This window comes from Ambystoma mexicanum, chromosome 6q, assembly GCF_040938575.1.
Source record: "Ambystoma mexicanum isolate Mex_15411 chromosome 6q, UKY_AmexF1_1, whole genome shotgun sequence".
In the NCBI taxonomy this organism is placed as follows: Eukaryota; Metazoa; Chordata; class Amphibia; order Caudata; family Ambystomatidae; genus Ambystoma; species Ambystoma mexicanum.
In genome coordinates, this window is record NC_090937.1 from 299,992,354 (window position 1) to 300,013,516 (window position 21,163).

Genomic DNA, 21,163 nt, shown 5'->3' on the forward strand with positions numbered 1-21,163 from the left:
AGGCTGTAGTGAACCCAACGGAGGGAGGCCCAAGTTGCAAGGAGGATCCGAGCCCAGCGGAGGGAGATCCTTAGGGCGAAGTGCAATTGCCCATGGTGCAAAGATCACTGAAGGAACTTTGTGTTTCTTTGTTGTGTTGATTCATCAAGCCTTCTGAGGCAAGAGACTTTGTAGAAAAGAGACTTGGCTCTAGAAGGTTTTGGTATTGTTGAACTGAATTGAGAACCTCATGCTGGAGAGGCCCAGGAGTGTGCTATGCTCAGAAGTCCTGCCTTGTCCTGTGCCTTAAAGTGGAGAAGGGAGACCCAGCCATAGCATCCTAACTTATCATTTTTGTGAACACTTCTTTCTTTTCTGGGGAACATTATCCAACACTCTTTTAATAAATTTGAGGTAAGGATTTGCAATCGTTTATTTTTTAGTATAGCAAATTTTATTTGGTAAGACGCCACTAGAACTGCCTTATTATTATTTGATGGTCGTAGCTTGCTCCCATCTTAGACTTAGGTTTAGATTAGGTGTTTATCTCTCCCTTTCTAAAGTTCAATAAACACCCTTGAACTTTGATCACTTATGTCTGTCTTAACTGTTGCCGCCATGATTTCCTTACATATGGTGTCAGTAATAAGATGTGATTCAATTGAAACAAATTGGGGAACACTTCAATTTCAAAAACTTAGTCACCGAGCTTCTAGCCCTTCTGTTGCCAAAAAAGAATCGATAGGTTTCGAAATTTGTAGCAGGAAAGAAGCTGTCATTCCCCCTGGGAAAAGAGGAACGATTCCTAGCGATGTAGTTCTGATATCCCCTCCTGGGTATTACATCAGGCTACCCCCAAAATCTGGCCTAGTATGGAATTCGGTATAGACGTTTTATAAGGTGTCATCGACCCAGACTTCCGAGGGTACATTTGAAGTACAGAGTGGGGACCAAATTGCCCAAGGAATTTTGGAAAAGGCACTATTCCCTCAGTCTAAAGAGAATGAACCCGGCAAAACAGACACAGGTGCATTGGGCTTTGGGGAAGTTGATAAACCTTCTAACATTGAAGAAACAAAGGGAGAGGAAGCCACCATCTATCCCGATATGGCTTTCGCCCAGGGAAACGTCCCCACTCTTGCTGAAGCCTTTCTACAGGCTATTCCAGAAGGGAAGGTATAGGAAAAGGAAGCATTTTCTTCTTCTTAAAGCAGGGATTTTTATATAGGAGAGAAACATCGATCCAAGGGTTAATAAAAACACAATTGGTGATCCCCAGCACCCACGGAAAGGTTGTACAGGAGATCGCACATTCTCACCTTACTGGGGGTCACTTAGGACAATCCTAAACCCAAACACACATCAGTGGGAAGTTTTACTGGCCATGTTTCCACGCCGATATTAAGACCTTAATCCAGATGTGTGAAATATGTCAAAAAACTAGCACATACGCTCCATTGCCTGCCCATTTGAATCCTTTACCTGTCATAGAAATCTCCTTTTCAAGAATCGGAATGGACATTGTTGCACCACTAGAAACATCCAGATTAGGCAACAAATACGTCCTCATAATTGTTGATTATGCCACTAGATACCGAGAAGCATTCCCAATGTGAAATAATAGCACACAGCAAATCCTTAAACACCTCCTACCGCATTTTTCCAGGGTTGGCTTTCCTAAGGAAATATTGACCAATCAGGGGTAAAATTTTATGAGCAAGCGCATGGCACAAGTCAAAAGAGTTATTCCATAATACCACCTTACGAACTTCTGTGTACCATCCCCAAACCAATAATTTGGTAGAAAGATTCAACAAGACCCTAAAATGAATCCTGTGAAAATTGTAGACAAGGACGGGAACGACTGGGACCAAATGATTCTGTGGGCACTGTTTGCATTGAGGAAAACTCCACAGGCAGAGATAGAGCTGCCCACCTTAAGCAGAGAGCAGGCAGAAGTGCTGGGCACCTCGCTTACGGTAGAGGAGATGAAGGCAGTGATTAGGGCAATGCCCATGGGCAAGACGCTGGGAGGTAACGGCCTACCAGCCAAGTTTTATAAGGAGTTTATGGAGGAGGTGGCCAGGAGATCGCTACAAACCTTTGAAAAGAGATATGAAACAGGACAATTAACCCCTAGCATGGAGGAGTCTATCATTGTCCCAATTATAAAGCCGGGAAAGATGAGACGATATTGTGATTCATACCAACCAATATCATTGATCAACCAGGATAGTAAAATCCTTATGCCAGTCCTCGCGGAAAGGTTGAAGAGGGTGGTAGGGGTGCTGATTCAGCCTGATCAGACGGGATATGTCCTGGAGAGAGTGACATCTGAGAATCTGAGAATGCTACAAGCAGTCATAGACAGGGCCCAAATGTGGCCAGAAGGTTGCGCAGTGGTGGCACTAGATGCAATCAAGGCCTTTGATTCAGTAGGGTGGGAGTGGTTGTTTGCCTCGTTGGAAAACTTTGGAGCGGGACAGGGGTTTAGGAGGTGGGTCAGGATTCTCTATTCTACACCGGCGGTGAGGCTACGGACAGGTAGACACACATCTGAGAAGTTCTGTAAATAGTGGGGTACCAAGTAGGGATGCCCACTGTCCCTCATGCTGTAGGTTCTGGCCCTGGAGCCCCTGGCAGTGTTCTTGCGAAAGGAGTTTAGGGACACAGGACTTCTGGTAGAAGGAGTGCATCCTGTGATCTCGTTATACACAGATGACATGCTCTTATATGTGTGTAACCCAGAGGATAATCTAGCCCACTATTTGGAGGTGCTAGACAATTCTGGGGTGTTAACAGGAATAACAGTTAGCAAAACAAAGTCCTGTATATTTCCATTGGCGTGGGATGGGTGGAAGTGGAAGATTCGCACCACCCATGATTGGGATTGCAGTAGAAAACGCAGACATTTAAATATCTGGGAGTTAACATTTACCATGATACTAGACTGACTCATCAGGAGAACACAGTACCAGCCAGGGCTGGGGCATTTAATTCAGTTCTGTGAAGACTGGGAAGAAATATCCCTCTCACTGATGGGACGGATTGGACTGTGAAAGATGGTAGCTCTTCCCCACTTGTTGTACCACTTCCTAAACATTCCATACCTCATACCCTGATCTTTCTTCAGAGACCTGCGTGTAGTGATAGGGGGCTTTATATGGGGATCTGGCAGGCACAGGTTAGCCCTAGACACACTCTGTAGAGACTTTTAGGAGGGAGGAGCAAGGCTCCCGCTCTATGAACTGTGCTATTTGGCAGGACAACTCCAGCATGTAGCTAGATGGCTGTCTGACGTAGAGACACAGGAACTCACCCTGCTGCAGGGAGTAATAGCCCCTTATTTGCTCACAAGGTGCTATGGCTGGGGAAAGGCAGGATTCAGGACCCCCTTTTATGGTTGGGTAGGGATGTCTGGACCAGAGCCAGAGGGTTGATAAAAGTGACAGAGCCCTATTCTCCCCACATATATCTAGCAGCAATTTACGGTAGAGACAAGGGGCCTCATTACGAGAATGGAGGTAGCCATGGAGCTATTAGCTCCATGGCTGCCTCCGTTCCGGGCTCCATTACCGGGTTCCTGCAATGGGGACTTACCGGGTTACTCTGAGATAGGAGGACCCGGTAAGTCCTCCATGCAGGAACCCATCCCCATTCCCATTTGAGCCCCCCTAGGGCTCAATGGGAATGGGGAGGGAGGTAATAACGGGCAGATTACGTCTAGCCCGTTATTGCCTCCCTCTTCCCCTCGCGGGACGGAAAGCACGTCTGGTTTCACCAGGCGTGCGATACGGGTCCCACGATGGGAAGCTTGCAATCGGCGCTCCCGGAATGAAGGGGGCCGGTGCTGTACCGGCCCCCTTCATTCCGGGAGCGCCAGCCTTATAATGAGGCCCAAGGAGTACCTAGCGCTGGTCAGGTCACAATGGGAGGGAAAGGGACTAGTGATGGTAGGAGACTTGCTTTCCCTGGGGGTTAGGGGGTGCTGGAGTTCAGAGAGATTGAAGAATCGTTTTGAGTACAGAAGGGACAGCTTATGACCTACTTTGGGCCAGAGATGTATCCAGAATTGTTTAAGTAGTGGGGCCTGAAGCTAATGTAGTTGGGTCCACCGCAGTGACATTAACATCTGTAAATGCCCACACAGTGCTGCTTAGTGGTCATTTAAAGTTTTTGGGTGGGCCTTCCCACTCAGGCCCTACCCTGTCTACACGTCAACTTTGGGCTGGTGCGGGAGGTACGGAAGAGGTGGCAGGGCTTCCTAAGTCTCCCGGAGGAAAATTACATGCTTGCAATATTATATGATGTCTCAAAAGGAGGGCATGGAGTATCTAGATCATGTCAAGGGGTAATGGCAGCGTTGCCGGGAGGTGTTACCAGAGTGAGAGAAAGGTGGGAACAAGATAAAGGCAGAGTGTTCATGCAATCAGAATGGGCCAGAATGTTGTTATACCCCAAGAAGGTTTTGAGAAATGCTAGGTTTAAGTTGACCCAATTGTATGTGTTGGATAGAGCATACATGACCCCGTATCACATTTCACAATTCCAGAGCTCGACTGGAGGGGAGTGTCCAAGGTGTGGAAAGGAAGGATCGGAGATGATGCATATGTTCTGGGCGTGCCCATTGCTGTATGACGTCTGGCATGAGATGGAGTCGAGGCTCCGAAAAGGAGTGGTAACTACGTATGGTCGCCAGAGGCCTGTGTGCTGGGGTGTCCTAGTGCCCTCGGAGCGCTAAAACAACAACCAAACTGGGGGACCTAGCATGGGTATTGGCAAAAAGAAGGATCGCCATGACATGGAAGTCCCAGGAGGGTCTGAGTATTGATGGATGGTGGAATGATCTGAGACGGTGGTCCTTGGCCGAGGCGGTGGTGTGGTATAGAGCCATACAGGTCAGAATGAGAGAAGGCTCAGTAAATGTGGCGGCTTGGAATGCCCTGATGCATTTCTTTTTTAGCTCTGCTGATGACAAACCCCCTTGAACTCCAAGCTCAAAGCGCTAAGTTGGAGGAGTGAGTAGATACGGGGAAGTGGGTGAGGAAAATGCTAGGTGAGATGAGAGAGACCTGGGCGAGAATGAGGGAAAGAGCCTCTGGTGGAACTTCTGTAGGATACAAGCTGTGAGTTACTAGATGTAGTAGTTTGTTTGGGGTGGGGGTGGGATGGTAGTTTGGGGGTGCACTAATGATATTATATGTTGATTGCAATATTGCAATGTACTGGATACAAATGTTAATAGTTTTTTTTTTAAATAATAGTGAGACGTGTGCACATAGAGAGAGACTGGGTAAAGAACTGGCATGGACTACAAAAGAGGAAGAAGATTAATCACATATCCGAGAGAAACTAGTTGGCAACAATGAGCTGCATACATCAGTACACCCAGGTGATTAATGGAGCATTTAGGAGATTCTATTAAAAGGTTTTATGAATGTATTTGCACATTCAAAATAAACATGAGTCGTTTGAAATACTATATAGCCATCTAATCCCCAAAGTGTGGGACGAGGTTGGTACCTACTTAGATTAGATTTAATAACACTGGACAGACAGGCGGCAGAGGGTCTGAATGCCCCAATAACACCTGAGGAAATTAAATTTGCAATCCAGGCACTCAACTCTGGGAAAGACCCAGAGATAGAAATGTTGGGAACAACATTTTATGAATTATGTTTATTTTAAAATGTGTTTATTGCTATTTGCAAAAGGTAAGATAGAATCCATTGATCATAGCGATATAAAACAATTCAATGTACAAGCAAAACATTGAACTTTAGTAAGTAGGAAGTATGCAGTGTACTATAAACAAACTGAACTATACAAACGACTAACTTCCAAGCATAGCATCTGGGCTTTGTATTGTACAGGGTATTCATTTTATGAATTCTATGCACATTAACTGGTTCCCACATTGCCAGAGGTATACAAGAGTGCTCTGAAGGCGGATTCATTAGAGATGGCCAGTGAAGGTTTGTACCAAAACCCAGATAGGGATCGTACATGCGGTGGGTCATGCCGGTTGCTGTCTCTAATCAACACATACACAATGATATTGGACGTGGCATTTGCTAACTGGAACCAGCCTCATGTTGCACAACTACTATTGCCTGATCAGGCAAGACTTAACGGGCCTCCCCACCTCTTGGAACATTAGGATATTAGATAATGTCCTGGTGGCATGCAAACATCCCTTCATCTGAGTGTCCTAGGTTCATAGTGCTTAATTGAGCAACTATAGAGGTAACCTAGAGGTATGGTTAAGACTAATGGCTACTTTGCTCACAGACAGGTATGAGGCAAGGGTGCCCACTGTAACTTGCTGTCTGCTCTAGTCATGGAACTACTTCCTGGGTAATTCGGTGGGGTTTAGTAGGTCTGGGGTATTAGAAAATGGCAGTCCACAATTGCATTTTATGCCGACCACATACTTTTATACCTCCAGAGCCCTAGGGGGAGCGTGGCCAATGTTCTGGAGGTAATTGATCAAACTGGGAAGATATTATGACTACACATAAAATAGGATGAGTCTCAGATGTTTTACTTGAATACAGAAGTACAATTGCTTCAAGTACCACAGGGTGGGGACTATGCAACCCCAAAGGAGGCACACATAGCAACCTAAAATGTTTAGAACATTTAGAACAATGAGAAACAAGATGAAGCTAATTGCTGTTTGGAATGGCAAGTAGAATACATTAGGCTAAGTACCATGGAGCAAGTAGCAAAAAGCTACAGAGCAATCACAAGGGAGTGGACAATACGGTGAAAACAATCACAGTGTGAACATTAGGGTGCTTGAAACGCCCAAAATGATGATTTTGAGGAGCACCTCAGATACCCACCATGGCTGAGCTGGGGAAGGACCTAGTCCAGAATCTGCGCGGTGTGACTGGAGGGCATCTCACAAAGTGGCATGGCCAAAGGTATTGTCTTAGTTTAAAATTGGGGATGAGGCTAAGAGGGTAACACCACCTGCAAAGGGCAGCGGAGGTCATTTGGTTGGTAATGTAAGTACTCCATATTCTGAGCAAAAGCTGTTCAGTAAAGCGTGAAAAACTGAAACTCAAACAATCTTGCTTATGTTCTCACTGAACATCTATAGGTGTGGTGGCCAGACAAGCACTTGGCAGGTTTTCTTTTAACAAACACTTTACCTTCCCTATCCATCATATAATATTGAAAATTAAAACTGGCTTACCTTCTGACATGAACACTCTTCTGATCGACAAATTGTTTGCATACATCTGGGTGATCGATGAATTCATGTACCTGCAGCGACAGTTCAGCAGGCATGTCGTCGTTCTCTATCTTTATGATGCATTCTGAGCACTCTGGCGCATTTTTGGCACAGCATTGTTTGAGCTTGCTCGAAAGGGCATCTTGATTCTTACACATTTTGGAATTGAGCTCCATCTGTGAGAGGGAAGAACCAGGACAGTCAATTTCTGATGCAATTTACTATGGGAAATGCTCTGTTTTCTAATGTGATGAAAAACATTTATAAGGGATTGTGGCGATTGCATGATGTTGGCAAGTAAGCCTGATCATGACCAAACTAGGATAAGAGCTTGTACTAGGCGTCTTAAACCAGTACCAATTTGTATTCTGTCTACATGAGTAAATGTATTAAATTGTTTGTATTGCGCAAAGGCACTTGAATGTACAATATGCAAATGGGGTGAATCCATAAGCACAACCTTCAAAATTACACCGTAAGGACTGATTTGGGTAGCATTTTGTGAGCAATGTTACAATCTGTGCTGCGTGATGCCAGAAAGTGAATTATAAGTTTTCTTAGTTTTGCATATGTCCCTGTCTGTGCAATTGCATTCAGCGCATCATACCATGGATTGGGAAAGAGTTAGGATTAGAAGACCTTGCCTAATGAGGCTGTCAAGCTACCACCATACTGACTTCAACAAAAATGCACACCACCATAATTCACTTCACTACGTCCAGAAATAAATATCTGTTATTGGAGATGTCGTGCTTTTAGAGCATAAAGTATATGAAGAGTGACATCTTCGTAGGAGATCTGGCGGCATAGGTAATTCATAAGTGAAATATGGAAGGTCCTAAATGCTCAGCCTTTGAGATGGGTCCGTAGTATGGTGGGACACCTTTCATCAAGTGTTTCAATTGACAGGAGCCCCACCCGACGCCCCGCATCAATGCCCCCAAAATCCCTATAAGTTTGATTGTACCCAAAAAAATGTCATTAACCCCCAACATTTTTTAGATACATCTTATATAAAATCCATGAAAACCCAAATAATTTTTATATAAATTTGATAAGAGCCCAATAATTTGTATATACATTTGAGGAACACCCCTAAAAAAATATATAAATGTTATATGAATTTTATATAAAATTGATAAGAAACCCAATGTAGGGCATACATCAAAATATCATTAGACCCCTATAAAATTAATTGCACCCAACAACAAAAATATCATGGATAAAGGAATGAAGGGAGGGGGTAAGTGGCTGCAGATTATTAAAGGTCTGGTTTACATTTTGTATACAATTGAAAAGACCCAGATATAGGGTATAGAACATTTGGTAGAGCTGTATTCGAACCACCTATACACTTGAGCTCACTTTAATCAATGCTCACCATCAAACTTTATACGCAAAGTGCCTTTCCAATTCCTACACAAAAGCCCAAACTGTTGGCTTTGTCAATGTTTGTTCTTTAATGAATTGCACTGTCATTTTAACATTGCAGATCATGAAACAAGTTTGCATCGATTCCACTCCTTTATATGCAAAGTGCCTTTCCATGCCCACACAAAAGCCCACACTGTTGGTTTTGCCAATGCTTGTTCTTTAATGAATTGCAATGTTATTTTAACACTGAGATCTTGAACCAATTGTGTACCAAGTCAACCACAATCATATCTTTAAATTAAACCCTTTGCATTTATACAAGCTTGAGACCAGTTAAGACATTTTAAAATTGGACACAAATTAGGAATTGTCTTACAGCTTTCCATATTTGAACACTTCGGAAATGAAGTCTGATGCACACCTGTGTGTGGCCATGTGTTCAGAGTGCCCTTGGATTATGGCAGGTTAAAAGATCTGGTTTTGTGCGACTGCACATCATTGCTTGTTTTTTAAAAAAAAAAATTATACGGTTTTTACAAACCTTTAAAAGAAAAAACAAAAGACCACTAAAACGTATTATCCCCCATCCCCATCTTTGTGTTCACCCTTCCGTGTACAGGTCCTTCTCGCCATATGCCAGTTCACATTATGCTCAGACGACCGAGATGGATTCTGTGTCACTGAGTTTTTGCACACAGGGTTTAGGGGGTGATGTGTTTTTGTCAGTTTCGCCTTCTTTCAACCGTTTTTCTAAGTCCTTGAGAAATGTTACTAAGGCGAACATAAGTCTTTTGTCAGATCCCTCATACATCCGTTGCCACCATTCTTCAGCACATAGTGTTTGCAGTTTCTCGTATATATGTCCAAAAGTGCGAATTCTCAAAGTACGCAATTTAGGACAAAATAACGTTAGATGTTTCAGTGTTTCTTTGCAGGATTTGCGGAAACGACAAAGTAACAATATTTTCGAATTGTATAAACCTTGACGCTCTTTGGTGTTCATTAAATTCAATCTGAACCTCAAGTATGTTGATCTGGATAAGGGGTCCGGAAACTGAGTTAGCTAAGCTTGAAGGTTACCATGTGCTCTGGCCTCTCCCGGGACCTCGGCCATTGGTCTGGTGTTACGTCTTTGTTCACAAGTTAGATGCCAGTCCCAGCTCCACACTTTTTTTTTAGCTAGGTCAGGATTTTCTAACAGCATAGATGGCTTGATGTGATACAGTTCCATGATTTCATGGCAGTATTTCTGCGACATTGTTAAAGTAGTGCAGGCAAGTTCCTTTCTGGGTATTAATATCTCATATTGCAATACTGGTTTAGCTGCATTACTTTTCCTGAAAAGGCATAGTATGTTCCAGCTCACCCTAGTGTGCATGGATATTAGCCCCAATTTATATCTAATACAAGCAGTTTACGTTCCGCGAGGTAAGTGTAGCACTCTTGCCCAAAAGATGTTTTCGAGCGATTTCCATAGCTCGTGAGAGCAGCCCAGTGCATTTTCGGCTGCATAGATTATCGCTGGAACCGCTTTTTGTCGATAGAACGCAACCACAGGTTTTAACGAGAATTTCCCATACTGTCTATTGACAATCGCTGCTTGGCACACCAGTTGTCGACATTTGGATTTCGCTAAATCAGACCATGGGGCGTCGTCTATATTTGAGCTTATTCTCATGCCCAAATATCTGCTGTCACATACAGTGTTTATCTTTGTCTTTTCAAGAAACCAGACATGTTTCTTCTGGTTTTTTTTCACAGTTCGTAGATTTTGAAGTGTTAGCATCTCGCATTTTTGTTTGTTGATCCGTAAACCGTTGCGACGCACATATACTTCTAGGGCATCTAATTTTCATTGCAAACCAATAGCTGTCATGTCTAGTAGTATAAGGTCATCCGAGTATACAAGCCAGCTTATGTGAGTGCCATTCATCTTCGGTGGAAATGAGGAAACTTCACTGAAGGCTTTTCCGACGTCAGATAAAAACAAATTAAAGAGGATTGCTGCAAGCGGGCAGCCCTGTTTCACGCCCTTGAATGTTACTATGGGCTTTGAGAGAGTCCCCTGTCCATCCAACCTAATCCTGATATTTGGGTTGGAGTGCAGCTCTCTGATAGCTTCCACAAGATTTGTTGGACAGCTCCATGCTCTTAGTTTTTTCCAGAGGATTCCTCGATCAACGCTGTCGAAAGCGTGAGAGAAGTCTATAAGAGCTAGACGTATTTTGGTGTTTAGTTTTATAGCTTCTATCTTAAAAAGATTCAGGATTAGGAGGTTAAGGCCGCACCCCACGCCCTTCACAAACCCAGCCTGTCTAGGGTCGATGTGCTTACTTACGCTCGCCCACCTCATCAACATCTGTTGTAATTGAGTTGCGTATATTTTGCCTATGACGTCCAACAAGGCAATGGGTCTATAGTCGCCCGGATTTGCCCTGTTGCCCTTCTTGGAGATCGGCACTATGATGGCGCTCTTCCAGGATATTGGGGACGTGCGTTTGTCAGATATTCTTTGGAAGAGTGTCATACAGAAGTCAGACCACGCCTCTGGGTTACGCTTGATGGTATAATTTGTGAGTCGGTCGGGTCCTGGGGCTCTAGATGCATTTGCTCTTTGAATGGCAGCTAGAATGTCCTGACGGTCAAACTTTAAGTCCCATTTTTCCAGCTCTGACGGGTAGAGGTCTTCTGTGCATCCCTCCGCACTAAACATTTTAGTGTAGAAGGCAGTCCATGTTGCTTCAGAAATTTGATTTGCCTGTAGAGAATCTTGCGGGGCAAATTTATTGTTAATGATTCTCCAAAAGTCTGCTAAGTTTTTATTCCATAGTTTGGACATCATTTTCTCTGAGTCATTTTGTAGCATTATGACTTTATGCGCCTTGCACCAATTTTTGAATGCTTGTTTAATTGTTTTTTTCTTTTGGACAAGCACAGAAGCATTTTTGTACTCTGTGGATAACTTTCGCAGTTCATGTCGCATCAGTATTTTGCGCTGTTGTAACTGTAAATCAAAACTGTGTTTGTGGACGAATTTTTTGTGTTTAAACCTTGTTTGTGTTCTGTAAAGTCAGTCAATAGATGGCAATATTCAGTCTCATTCTGTGCATGATTTAAATTAGTCACAATTTTGTTTACTTCTGCGTCAGCGAGTTCAAGGCGTATTCTGCTGGAACGAACAGACACGCCGTAATCCCAAGCTGGACTTGTTGTTACACCTGCCGCATTTATACTCAATGTCACCATATCATGGTCACTGTGGGTCATTAGTTTGATCTTGAATCGAGATACTCGTGTTTGTACCGCCTCTGGCACAAACACGTAGTCTAAAACAGAATGTTGGTTCATTCTTCTCCATGTTGGATTGGCAGGGATGTCGCCTGTCACGTTACCATTCATCATCGACATACTTCTCGCTTCCATTTCTTGGCACCATTTCGAGGCTGCATCTTTATAGGCCATGGTTACTGCTACCCCACTTTTCTTATTTTCGTGCTTCGTGCACTCAATGTTAAGGTCTCCACAGATGATCAAGTTGAGAGATTCTTCTTTTTCAAAGAGTGCATCTATTAGCGTGTTTATTTGGTCAATGAAGCAATTAGTTTCTGTCGCGGAATGGTTCCAGTAGACGTTGATGACGTCCAAATCATCAAGGTCTCCATCTATGACGTTTGTGAAATGCACCCTTGCTGTTTGGATAAATGGAGAGATGTTGGTGGATGAGATGATTCTAAAGCCAGTAGATTTCCTTGCTGCAATCATCAGCCCAGCCATTGGTCTTCCTTTCAGTTGTTTTATGGCGGGATTGTGGACGGTTTCAAAGTCTTGCAGAATGGGGTTTCCAGATAGCCATGTTTCCTGTAAGCAGATCAGGTCTAAGTCTTGCATCCATGGTGTATGAAAAAGGTGACTGAATCCTCTAGTGTTCCACAAACCCAATTTGACTAGGGTTCCTTTGTTTGACTCCTCACGTTATAGAGTCGATTTGCCATTTAGTGCTGCAGCAATCCAAGTCCAATCGTTCGTCACATTTAGTTTGTCTGAGTCAGCTTCCACAGCGCTTGGTGAAAATGGTGATCCGTTCATGGTTATTTGTATGTGATCGCCGTGTCTGGAAGGTAGGTCTTCCTTCTCATATGCAGGGTAATCTTCGATCTGCACTTGTTCGAGGTCATCCGTTCGGGTGAACTGTTCTACGAGGAGGCTATTACGTTCCAGCTTCGAGACAGGCTGTTGTGAGTAGACCTTCTCTTCCGGACGCCTGTCAGTGCTCTTGTAAATATCGAACCCGAGAGATAGCAAAGTCGGGTTAGCTTCTAGTATTGTTTCAAAAATTATTTTTGACTTGATGTGCAGAGTTACTTTGTCGTCTCTTTTGGTGTCACAATTCTCAGATCATCCGATACAATTGTTCGAAGGCTTGGAATTAGTTGGAACAGGTGCAGCACATTGTGGCGGTTTAGTATCAGATTGTCTGCATTGTCTATTCTTTCTAAAGTCACCTTATAAGGGGTTGCTGTCTCTTTTTTGTCCATTGATGGCTTGGCAAAATTCTTCAATGGTCGCAAGGAGCTTTTCAAGTTACAGTTTGGGATCTTGAGGGTTCTTACAGGAGGCTGTGTTTTAGCTAACCTCAAGACTTTGTACTGTTTTGGGTTATTTATGGGTTGATTATTCTCAATACTGGACGTATTACTACAGGATGTCGGTAACAGAATTCCATTTGGTTTTCCCATAGTGTCTGTCGTTGTACAAGACTTAGTTAGCTGCTTCCGTTTTTCCTCCATTGTTAAAAATACTGGAGAACTTGTCCCTTCATTTGTTTGGATGGTAACTACATGTTTGCGCAACGTATATGTGCGATGGTTGTTAAGACTTTTCTCTATGTCCGGAATGGCGGTTCCATTTGGAGGTGCAAACTCGCGTTCCACCATTTCACTGATCTTTCCCTCCGCCACCAAAGTCTTTTTAGCCTCTGTTCGTTCTTCATCATCGTATGTGGATAAGTTTGTTAAGTCGATCGATTCATCCCCCACCATTTCATCCATGTCGTCATTATCCACAAGTGTTTTTGAATCAGTTGACACTTGTGTTTGTCCTTTCCAGTTGTTTGTATTGACTGTTACGTTAACTGTTTTTAGGTTACGTAAGAATTTTCTCGAGTTAGTTGCCTGTCTCGATTTTTTCAGTGGTTGATTTTTTTTGTTTTTTTCGTCATCATGCTGTTAAGGACAGGATTCACTGATTTTGCACGTGCCTGGCTAGGAGCACTCTTGAAGATGTCGAATAAGGGATGGTGCTTTGTGCCAGCCATAGGGACTGGTTGCAACTGGCAAGTTGCGGTCGTGGGCGGGACCATTTGGTCTGCTGGTAAGGTAGAGGCTGCCGGTTTAGATACTGCCACCAGTGTCTGTCATCAGGAGGTTGCAGACCCTCCTCACTAATTGTTGAAGTGGCTGTCTGAGGATCAGGGATCGCCAAATTGCAGGTCTCCTGGCTGAGTAGCAAAGCTTCAGTGAATGAGCTGGCTTCAGTGTTCCTTCGAAGTGAGAAATCTTCACTCCGATCTTGCGGGCCTTCCCTAGTCGAGGATTTTCTCTCCCGTTCACCCACTTTCTTAGTCAGCTGTTCTGTGTTCTCGTTGCAGTCTTGCTGAAATTCTAAAACATTTGAAGCATCAAGTGACGTGGGACAATAAGACTCAGTCGTCTTTAGCTCCGCTTGACAGCCTAAACTATTCGTGCGGGGCGTGTGCGTCCCTTCCTCATTAGGATTTTTATGTTTGAAGCTACTCAAAGCCTCCCTTGCAACTTCCGCTAAAAGTTTTTTATCCATGTTGTTGTTTTTTAGCTGTGTGTTTATGGTGTCTGACATGCGGTCGTGTTTGAGGGATAAGGTCTGTAAAGCGTCTTTGAGTCGATTACAGTTTTTTTCAAGATCTACAAATTTTGTATTCAAAATGGCGACCAGTGTTGTGAGATCCTTAGTGTTCTCATTTAAGTGCTCATACAGTTTCATAAATGGGGCTAAAGTAATGGCCATAGACGATATTATTGTGGATTGGATCTCATTTAGCCAATTGACGTTATTAGCAGATGACGCTCTTTTGTGACCCCCGGCTCGCCTTGCATGCATACGTGTTTTTGGCTGTTCGAGCTTTTAATTGGAACTGCTCCGTCTGAGAATGCTCATCCGAAGAATAGTCGGTAGATGATGAAGAGGACGTCAATTTTTGCATATTAAAGTTAAAACTGTGTGTTCCGTTTGCCGATTGCCTCTCCTCTGTGTAAGAGGACAGTTTTGGACTCTCATCCCTTTTGCATTTTTTTCTTTGTGAGCATCGTGGACTACCAGAGCTACTAACAACAGTTTTTCTTTGTTTTGTAAATATCGTTCGTTGAGGCATATTTAGTTGTAGATCATCCTCAAGTGTGAGGTTATCAGTGCTTTTGTTTGGAGGCTGTGAGTTGGTTGTGGTGGTCACATTAGTGCAAAACTTCAGAGCATGGGCTTTGTTGATGTAAGTTAGATCAGACAGAAGCTTGTTTACCACGTTTAGGGAGTTGCAACGGTTTTCAGTTAATACATTTGTAGTTTGGGCATTGTTGGAAAAACAGAAACTCGCCGCCTGGAATGTTGCTATGTTGTCAATCGGCATCTCATTGGCGCTATGGTAAGTGGATCTCGTCCCCGCCATGCCTGAGGGTAACGGGTCAAAACAAGGATGTAACCTGCACCCCTGCTTAGGCGCGGCGTCACGACCCAGTTGTAATTGCGCAGTGAGATCATGGCGTTGGACATTGTTCCTGCCCGCTAAAGATTTAAAGCGGGACCATGCTAGTTCCTGTAACAGAGGAACCAAGCGTTGCCCCGTACACAGTGGTAAAACAGTGTCAAGTCTGAAGTTGCCATCATTGGTAGCAAGAGAAGTCCTTTGAGCGTTTGTCACAGCCGACGCGTCGGCTTTTTCATAGTTGACAGGGGAAGCTGCCATAACGACCGACGGTGTTTGGAAACAACTTTTAGCAGTAAGTGGCGTCATCATATCCTGCACTGGCTCGCTCGAGACAGTCGCGTTTACAGCGTCCCATTTGGGCCCACCTGTCACTATTGTTTCTATGGCGTTTCTGTTAGGAGCCGTGTTAGGAGCTGTAAGTTCCACATTTGCCTTTAGGCTTTCAGTGCGCCACGTATGAGACGAGACCGCACAAGGCTCCCCGTGAGAAGCATCAATTACACAGAATTTGTCAGCATTAAAAGCGGGAGTTAAGTGCCCAATGTCAGACAAGTTAACATTACTTTGGTGGCTTACTTGATGTGACGGGACTTCGTGGGACGCTGGGAAGGTGTCCAGAGCGGCGCTCGATCCGTCTGGAAAGCTCCAGTTCTTAAGTTGGGCCCGTGTTTTGAGTCAGGGAGCAGGTGATAGCCACCCCACTCAGCCATTCATTTCCTTGGACATTAATGCTCCGTTTCCTTATGATGCGGAGTAGAGGCGGCCAAACTCTAGGGCCGCCCACAGCGCCCACTGCGCACAACAGCACAACAGGATCAGCTCGCCCTTTCACCGACAACATCGCTTGAAAATTACTGGATCCTTGTGAAGCAGGTTCAGCCCTTGTTCTGACTTTGGGCTCAAATCCTTTAATAATATCTGGGGCATTGTGTTGCCTCTGGAAGCTCCATGTTATGCTTCTAGATGAGAGAAAAAGCAACTGCGTCCTTTAGTGTTAATGTTTGATGGTGCGGGGAGTTAGCAATTGTGCTAACAGCTTAATTAAAATAAATGTGTCTCTGTTGACTTTAAACACCATGCGACGGAACACATTACCCCCTTCCATGAGCAGCATCTTTGCTCAGGCAACTGGTCAGCAGAGGGTCCCATGCCCACGTTCCTGGTCATGTGCATAGGGCTTAAACAGTCATTATAATAGCTGTGAAAAAAAATCATCTGAGGGTCACGTGAGACAGAAGAACTACAACCCCCATTGTAAGACATGTAACTTCGCCTATAAAAGAGGAGAGTGACTGACCCCCTGTTAGAGCACTTGGATTGTATCTTTGGGATTAGACTGAATTGGATCTTTTTTCAACCCACACTTTGGAGCGAGGAGCGCCAAACACGACCCAGGCCTGAGCCCATGTAGAGAGCTTCTCTGCAGGGCAATGCTGGCTGCAAGAGGCCTTGTCACCTTGTCCGATCACTTTATGGATCTTTTTTCTTGAAGCATGACATTTCGGCTAATGAGCTTCTCAGCAGGACGACGCCGGCTGGAAGACTCGAACAGGACTTTCCAGGCTTTTCACTATTTAGTGCAAATAAGGTAAGTGAATATTCCTTTTTTTTTTAAATAGCCAACATGCCAGATCTTCTGTATAAACTATGCATTTGATTGTGATGTAGAGATGGTAGTTTTAAAATGTACAATCTATTTAAACCTTGCTAGCAGCCTGGATTGGCTGTTTGTGACTATTACCTTGGGCCTGCAAGCATGTATACCAGCCTAGGTGTTGTTTCGAGAGAGAATTTACAAGACAGGAGCACAACATCTGTATTGTAAAGCCCTGTGTCTCTGTAGGTCTGGCTAATGTGATAGGAAATTAACAGTCTTGGTTTTGTTCTGAGTGGCTTGCTGTAGGTTTTAGGGGCCTGCAGGCTTTTGCGACCTCCTCAATGTGGCAGGGAGATAATGAAATTATATGAACATGAGCACTACATTTCATTGTAAAGCCCTGTGATAAACATGAGGTAGAAGACTATTTAAACAAATTGCCAGAAAATGTTATGCTTTGTGGCATGTTTGATTGTGATGTTGCATGCATATTTCTTAAATGGAAAATGTATGGGTACTATAGGCAATACTAATGTCAAGAGGAGCTAGGTGCCTGTGGGTATTTGAAAAGATATTGGGCCTTTTACCAGGCGTCCGATTCGGGTCTTGCGATGGGAAGCTCGTAATGAGCCCTGACGGAATGAAGGGGGCCGGTCCTGTACCGGCCCCCTTCATTCCGTCAGCGCAAGCCTCGTAATGAGGCCCATTAACTTTTCTGTGTTACAGCTTTGGCTCACATGTAATGAACAAACCTTTGCCAGCTCCCCAATGTGGCGGGATATAATTAGATGCTATGAGCACGAGCGCAACATTTTATTGTAAAGCCCTGTGATAAGCACAGCATTTATGTTGGTAGAACTGTATTGTAAACATTGTTTAGCTGATAGGCATTTTTTTTTAAAAATAGCCAGAAAATCTCATGCTTTATGGCATGTGCTGGATTATCATGTGGAGAGCATATTTTAAATGCAGATTTTTTGTATTTATTTGGAGTTACAATGGATTCTATTTTTGGGACTGCACCACCATCAGTGGGGGATCCACAGCCTACCACTGGGGATATAGAGAGATGCCCACTGTGAGGAAGGCATGGTATCACAAGTAGACAATGACACAATATTCACAAGTTTGAAAAACTTTATTTACTTTGAAGGGGATTGAAAAACTCCTTTCTTGTCCTAATGCTTAGATGGGAGTGCGCTCGACCATCAAAATAAAAGATAGACAGTTCTGGTCAGTCTGGTCCAAATCATAATATTTAAACTAGAAAACCTAATGCCTGCCCTCACTCTATTACAATAAATATTGTGAGAAACCTGAGGGTATTCTCCCAAGTAGATCTGGGGAATCCCTTATTCAGGTAGCCAGGGAAGATCTGGTCCTCTCTTATCCTAACTCTAGGTAAAAACGAGTGGGGAAGGATCACCTGGGCAGGGAAACCTAGGGTTGTGCTCGGCGGAATACTTCAGGTGAGATGCAGTATTATACCGAAGAAAGGGACGAGGAAGATGAGGAGCTTGAGACTTTGATAGATTATAACAACTCAACCTCCCTTCCGCCAACAGAATCTCCCTTATGCAAATCCCATTAGAAACTAAACCCCTTTCCACTCGAGAACAATTCCCACAATACCCCCTGTCCCGGTCACAATAAAAACTCAGGTCATTGTCGTTAGTTTCACGAACCCGACCAATCTCACTCTGCGGAATTCACCCAAACCCCTAGGACAAGGTCTATAATCCCGTACAACACCTTTTCAGCATCCTATCATGTAGGATACTGAGACATTCGGCCACCCTCCTTTTCCAACACGAACAATTCCTTACATTGTGACAGAAAATTGACTAATGCTAAAACTGTTTACCTGACATGTCCCAACCCAGGGGTGAGGCAGAGTCAGGCAATTGATAATAACTGCACACACCTGATGGTCCTTTCCCTTCCCCACAGGGATAAAAGGTGGAGCACAAGAGCGCAATACGAGCAAGGCAGACCGGATGACGAGAGAGCTAAGTCAGCACAACAGTTCAAGAGGAGGAGAAAGATGGCGCATACCGAGAGGGTGACAAGGAGGGTAAGCGGCCTTGCCCTTTCCAACCAGGGCCCATGAAACCTCTGCAGAAGGAATCGTAAAACCACGAACAATAGCCACTGTGTGTTGCAGCAGATGTCAACAGTAAACGAGACGCTCCTTCGCTGATAACCAAGCCGGAGAGAGACGCTTGTCTCTGTGGTACCAACCTTGACTGGAAAAGAGAAAGAAAGCCAAGCGGTTCATCAAGGGCGAATAGAACAGGGGCTCCTACAACAGATCAGAATGGGTTTTTTATTGCACCAATGGCCTGTGGAGCTGTGGCCCCAGAGTTGTAGGGGGAATCCTGACCCTTCCCTTTTGACACTCTTTTTATACCAGAGGATCATAGCTAGGCATTTACAGACTTCGTACTGTACCACCCATTCATAATGCCCTTTTACCTCTAGATGCAAGAAATAGAACAGGTTCAACACACAATAAATATCCCCACACACATTCACAGTTATGCACTTTATATTCAAACTCATCAGCAAGAACAGTTACACAATCCAACTAGTTAACTTTTTGGATAAGAGTGCACTTGTAATAAGCATTTGCATTGGACAAATGTGAAAATCAGAGAAAGACACGCTTTCTATCAATAAGCATTTTGCATGGGGTGCGTGTGAGAATAAAAGAGAAACACACTCTACATCAATACGCATTTTTCATTTCAAACTTATGTGATTTTCTCTCTAACCTGGGAAGTCCTAACTGGCATCCATTTGTGATCAGGATAATGCAATATGAGTACAGTTTCAGATCTTGCTTACTCCCCTATTCTTGCCTAACATTAGACTGGTAATAAGATTATGAGATTATGACCCCCCCCATAGAAGAACAAACCCCCATCTAATCCTTTTTAGGCTACTCTATTGGTCCTTTGGTACCTCAAGGACTAAGGATGTTTTGCCTTCCGTGTCCACTCTGCCACCTTGCCAATTACCCCACAGAAAGGGTCCTAATTGATTGTCGACCTATTTATACTCACCCCCAATAATGATTACTGGGCTCTCTACCTTTAAGAGGGTCACCTCGTCATGCCCTTCTTGCAGCTAAATACGACTCGACCCGTCTCTGCCAGGAAGCTGCCTCAGATTTGAATGATGGCCTTCAAAAGGAATTCCTCAGCAGCTACACTGTTCTGCAACCCAGCCGATGATCCTCTCCAGAGACAGCCACACAGGACAGCCCGCACCCTCCAGATAGCCAGAAGCAGCACATCTCTCTCCCCAGGAAGCTATCCCCTCCTTCTTCCTATCTCCCTATTTTAAACCTATCATGCAGCACCTCCTTATCTATAAATTGCTGTACATTTCTTTACGAATTATCTAAGATTTCCTTAAGATTTCTTCTCCCTGCTTCCATGGTGTCATCTGTCAACGCCCGCCCATCCCACGGCCCATGGAATATGTTACACTCCATCTCCTCCTTCCTTCCCTTTTCCTGCTTCAAACGATGAGCGCTTATTTTCAAGGACCATCACAAATTTGTGATGCATGCTCAGAAACTTGGCTTGATTTTGCCTTGCTAAGCGCTTCTTTATTTTACACTATTTTCTGAAACATTATTTTCTGAACGTGGCAATGCCTGTGTTTGTGCCACTGCCATGATGCCAACATTTCTGTGGGCTGTGTACTAACAAATCTAGCCGACTCTTTTTACCCCAATATTAATTGTTAATTCCAAATACTACGTGTTCAACTACAAATTGAAAATATTACACAAACCCTTCAGCTACACAATAACCCCCTTTTCTGCGGAGGGCACTGACCAAGCCTGTGGGTCAAAGACGCAGGGTGTTGAGCTACTGCAGGGGCTCTTTTGCTGCTTTCCAGCCTGCTCTGCTGTCTAAGTGCAATCCGCACTTTTGCCACGCTCCCTGGACTACAAAGGTTCCCACAACCCCTGCAGGGTCCAGTCCGCTGGTCAAGGGCGTGGTGTGTTGAGCTCCCGCAGGGGTGTTAAGCGATTGAAGGGGCCATCCGCCTGCCCACTTGCCGTAAGACTCTTGCATCTTAAAGGGTGAAGGCCACAGATTGTCGCAACCGGACAAAGTGAGGAGCGTGACGAGAGACCCCCTTTGCATTGGTTTTATATGTTCTGACTTCTGCTGATTTCCTGGCCGTATTCCGTTCTTTTCAATCTGCAGTCATGCTG

At 44.2% G+C, this 21,163-nt stretch overlaps 1 protein-coding gene across 1 annotated transcript in view; it reads right to left on the reverse strand.

Annotated features, from left to right (window-relative positions):
* Positions 1 to 21,163, reverse strand: part of LOC138515210 (serum albumin-like) — a 946,494-nt gene that overhangs the window by 484,536 nt on the left and 440,795 nt on the right. The window contains exon 7 of the mRNA XM_069630169.1: positions 7,184 to 7,398. Within this exon, the coding sequence (XP_069486270.1) occupies positions 7,184 to 7,398 (215 nt within the window). The remainder of the gene's footprint in view (positions 1 to 7,183; positions 7,399 to 21,163) is intronic.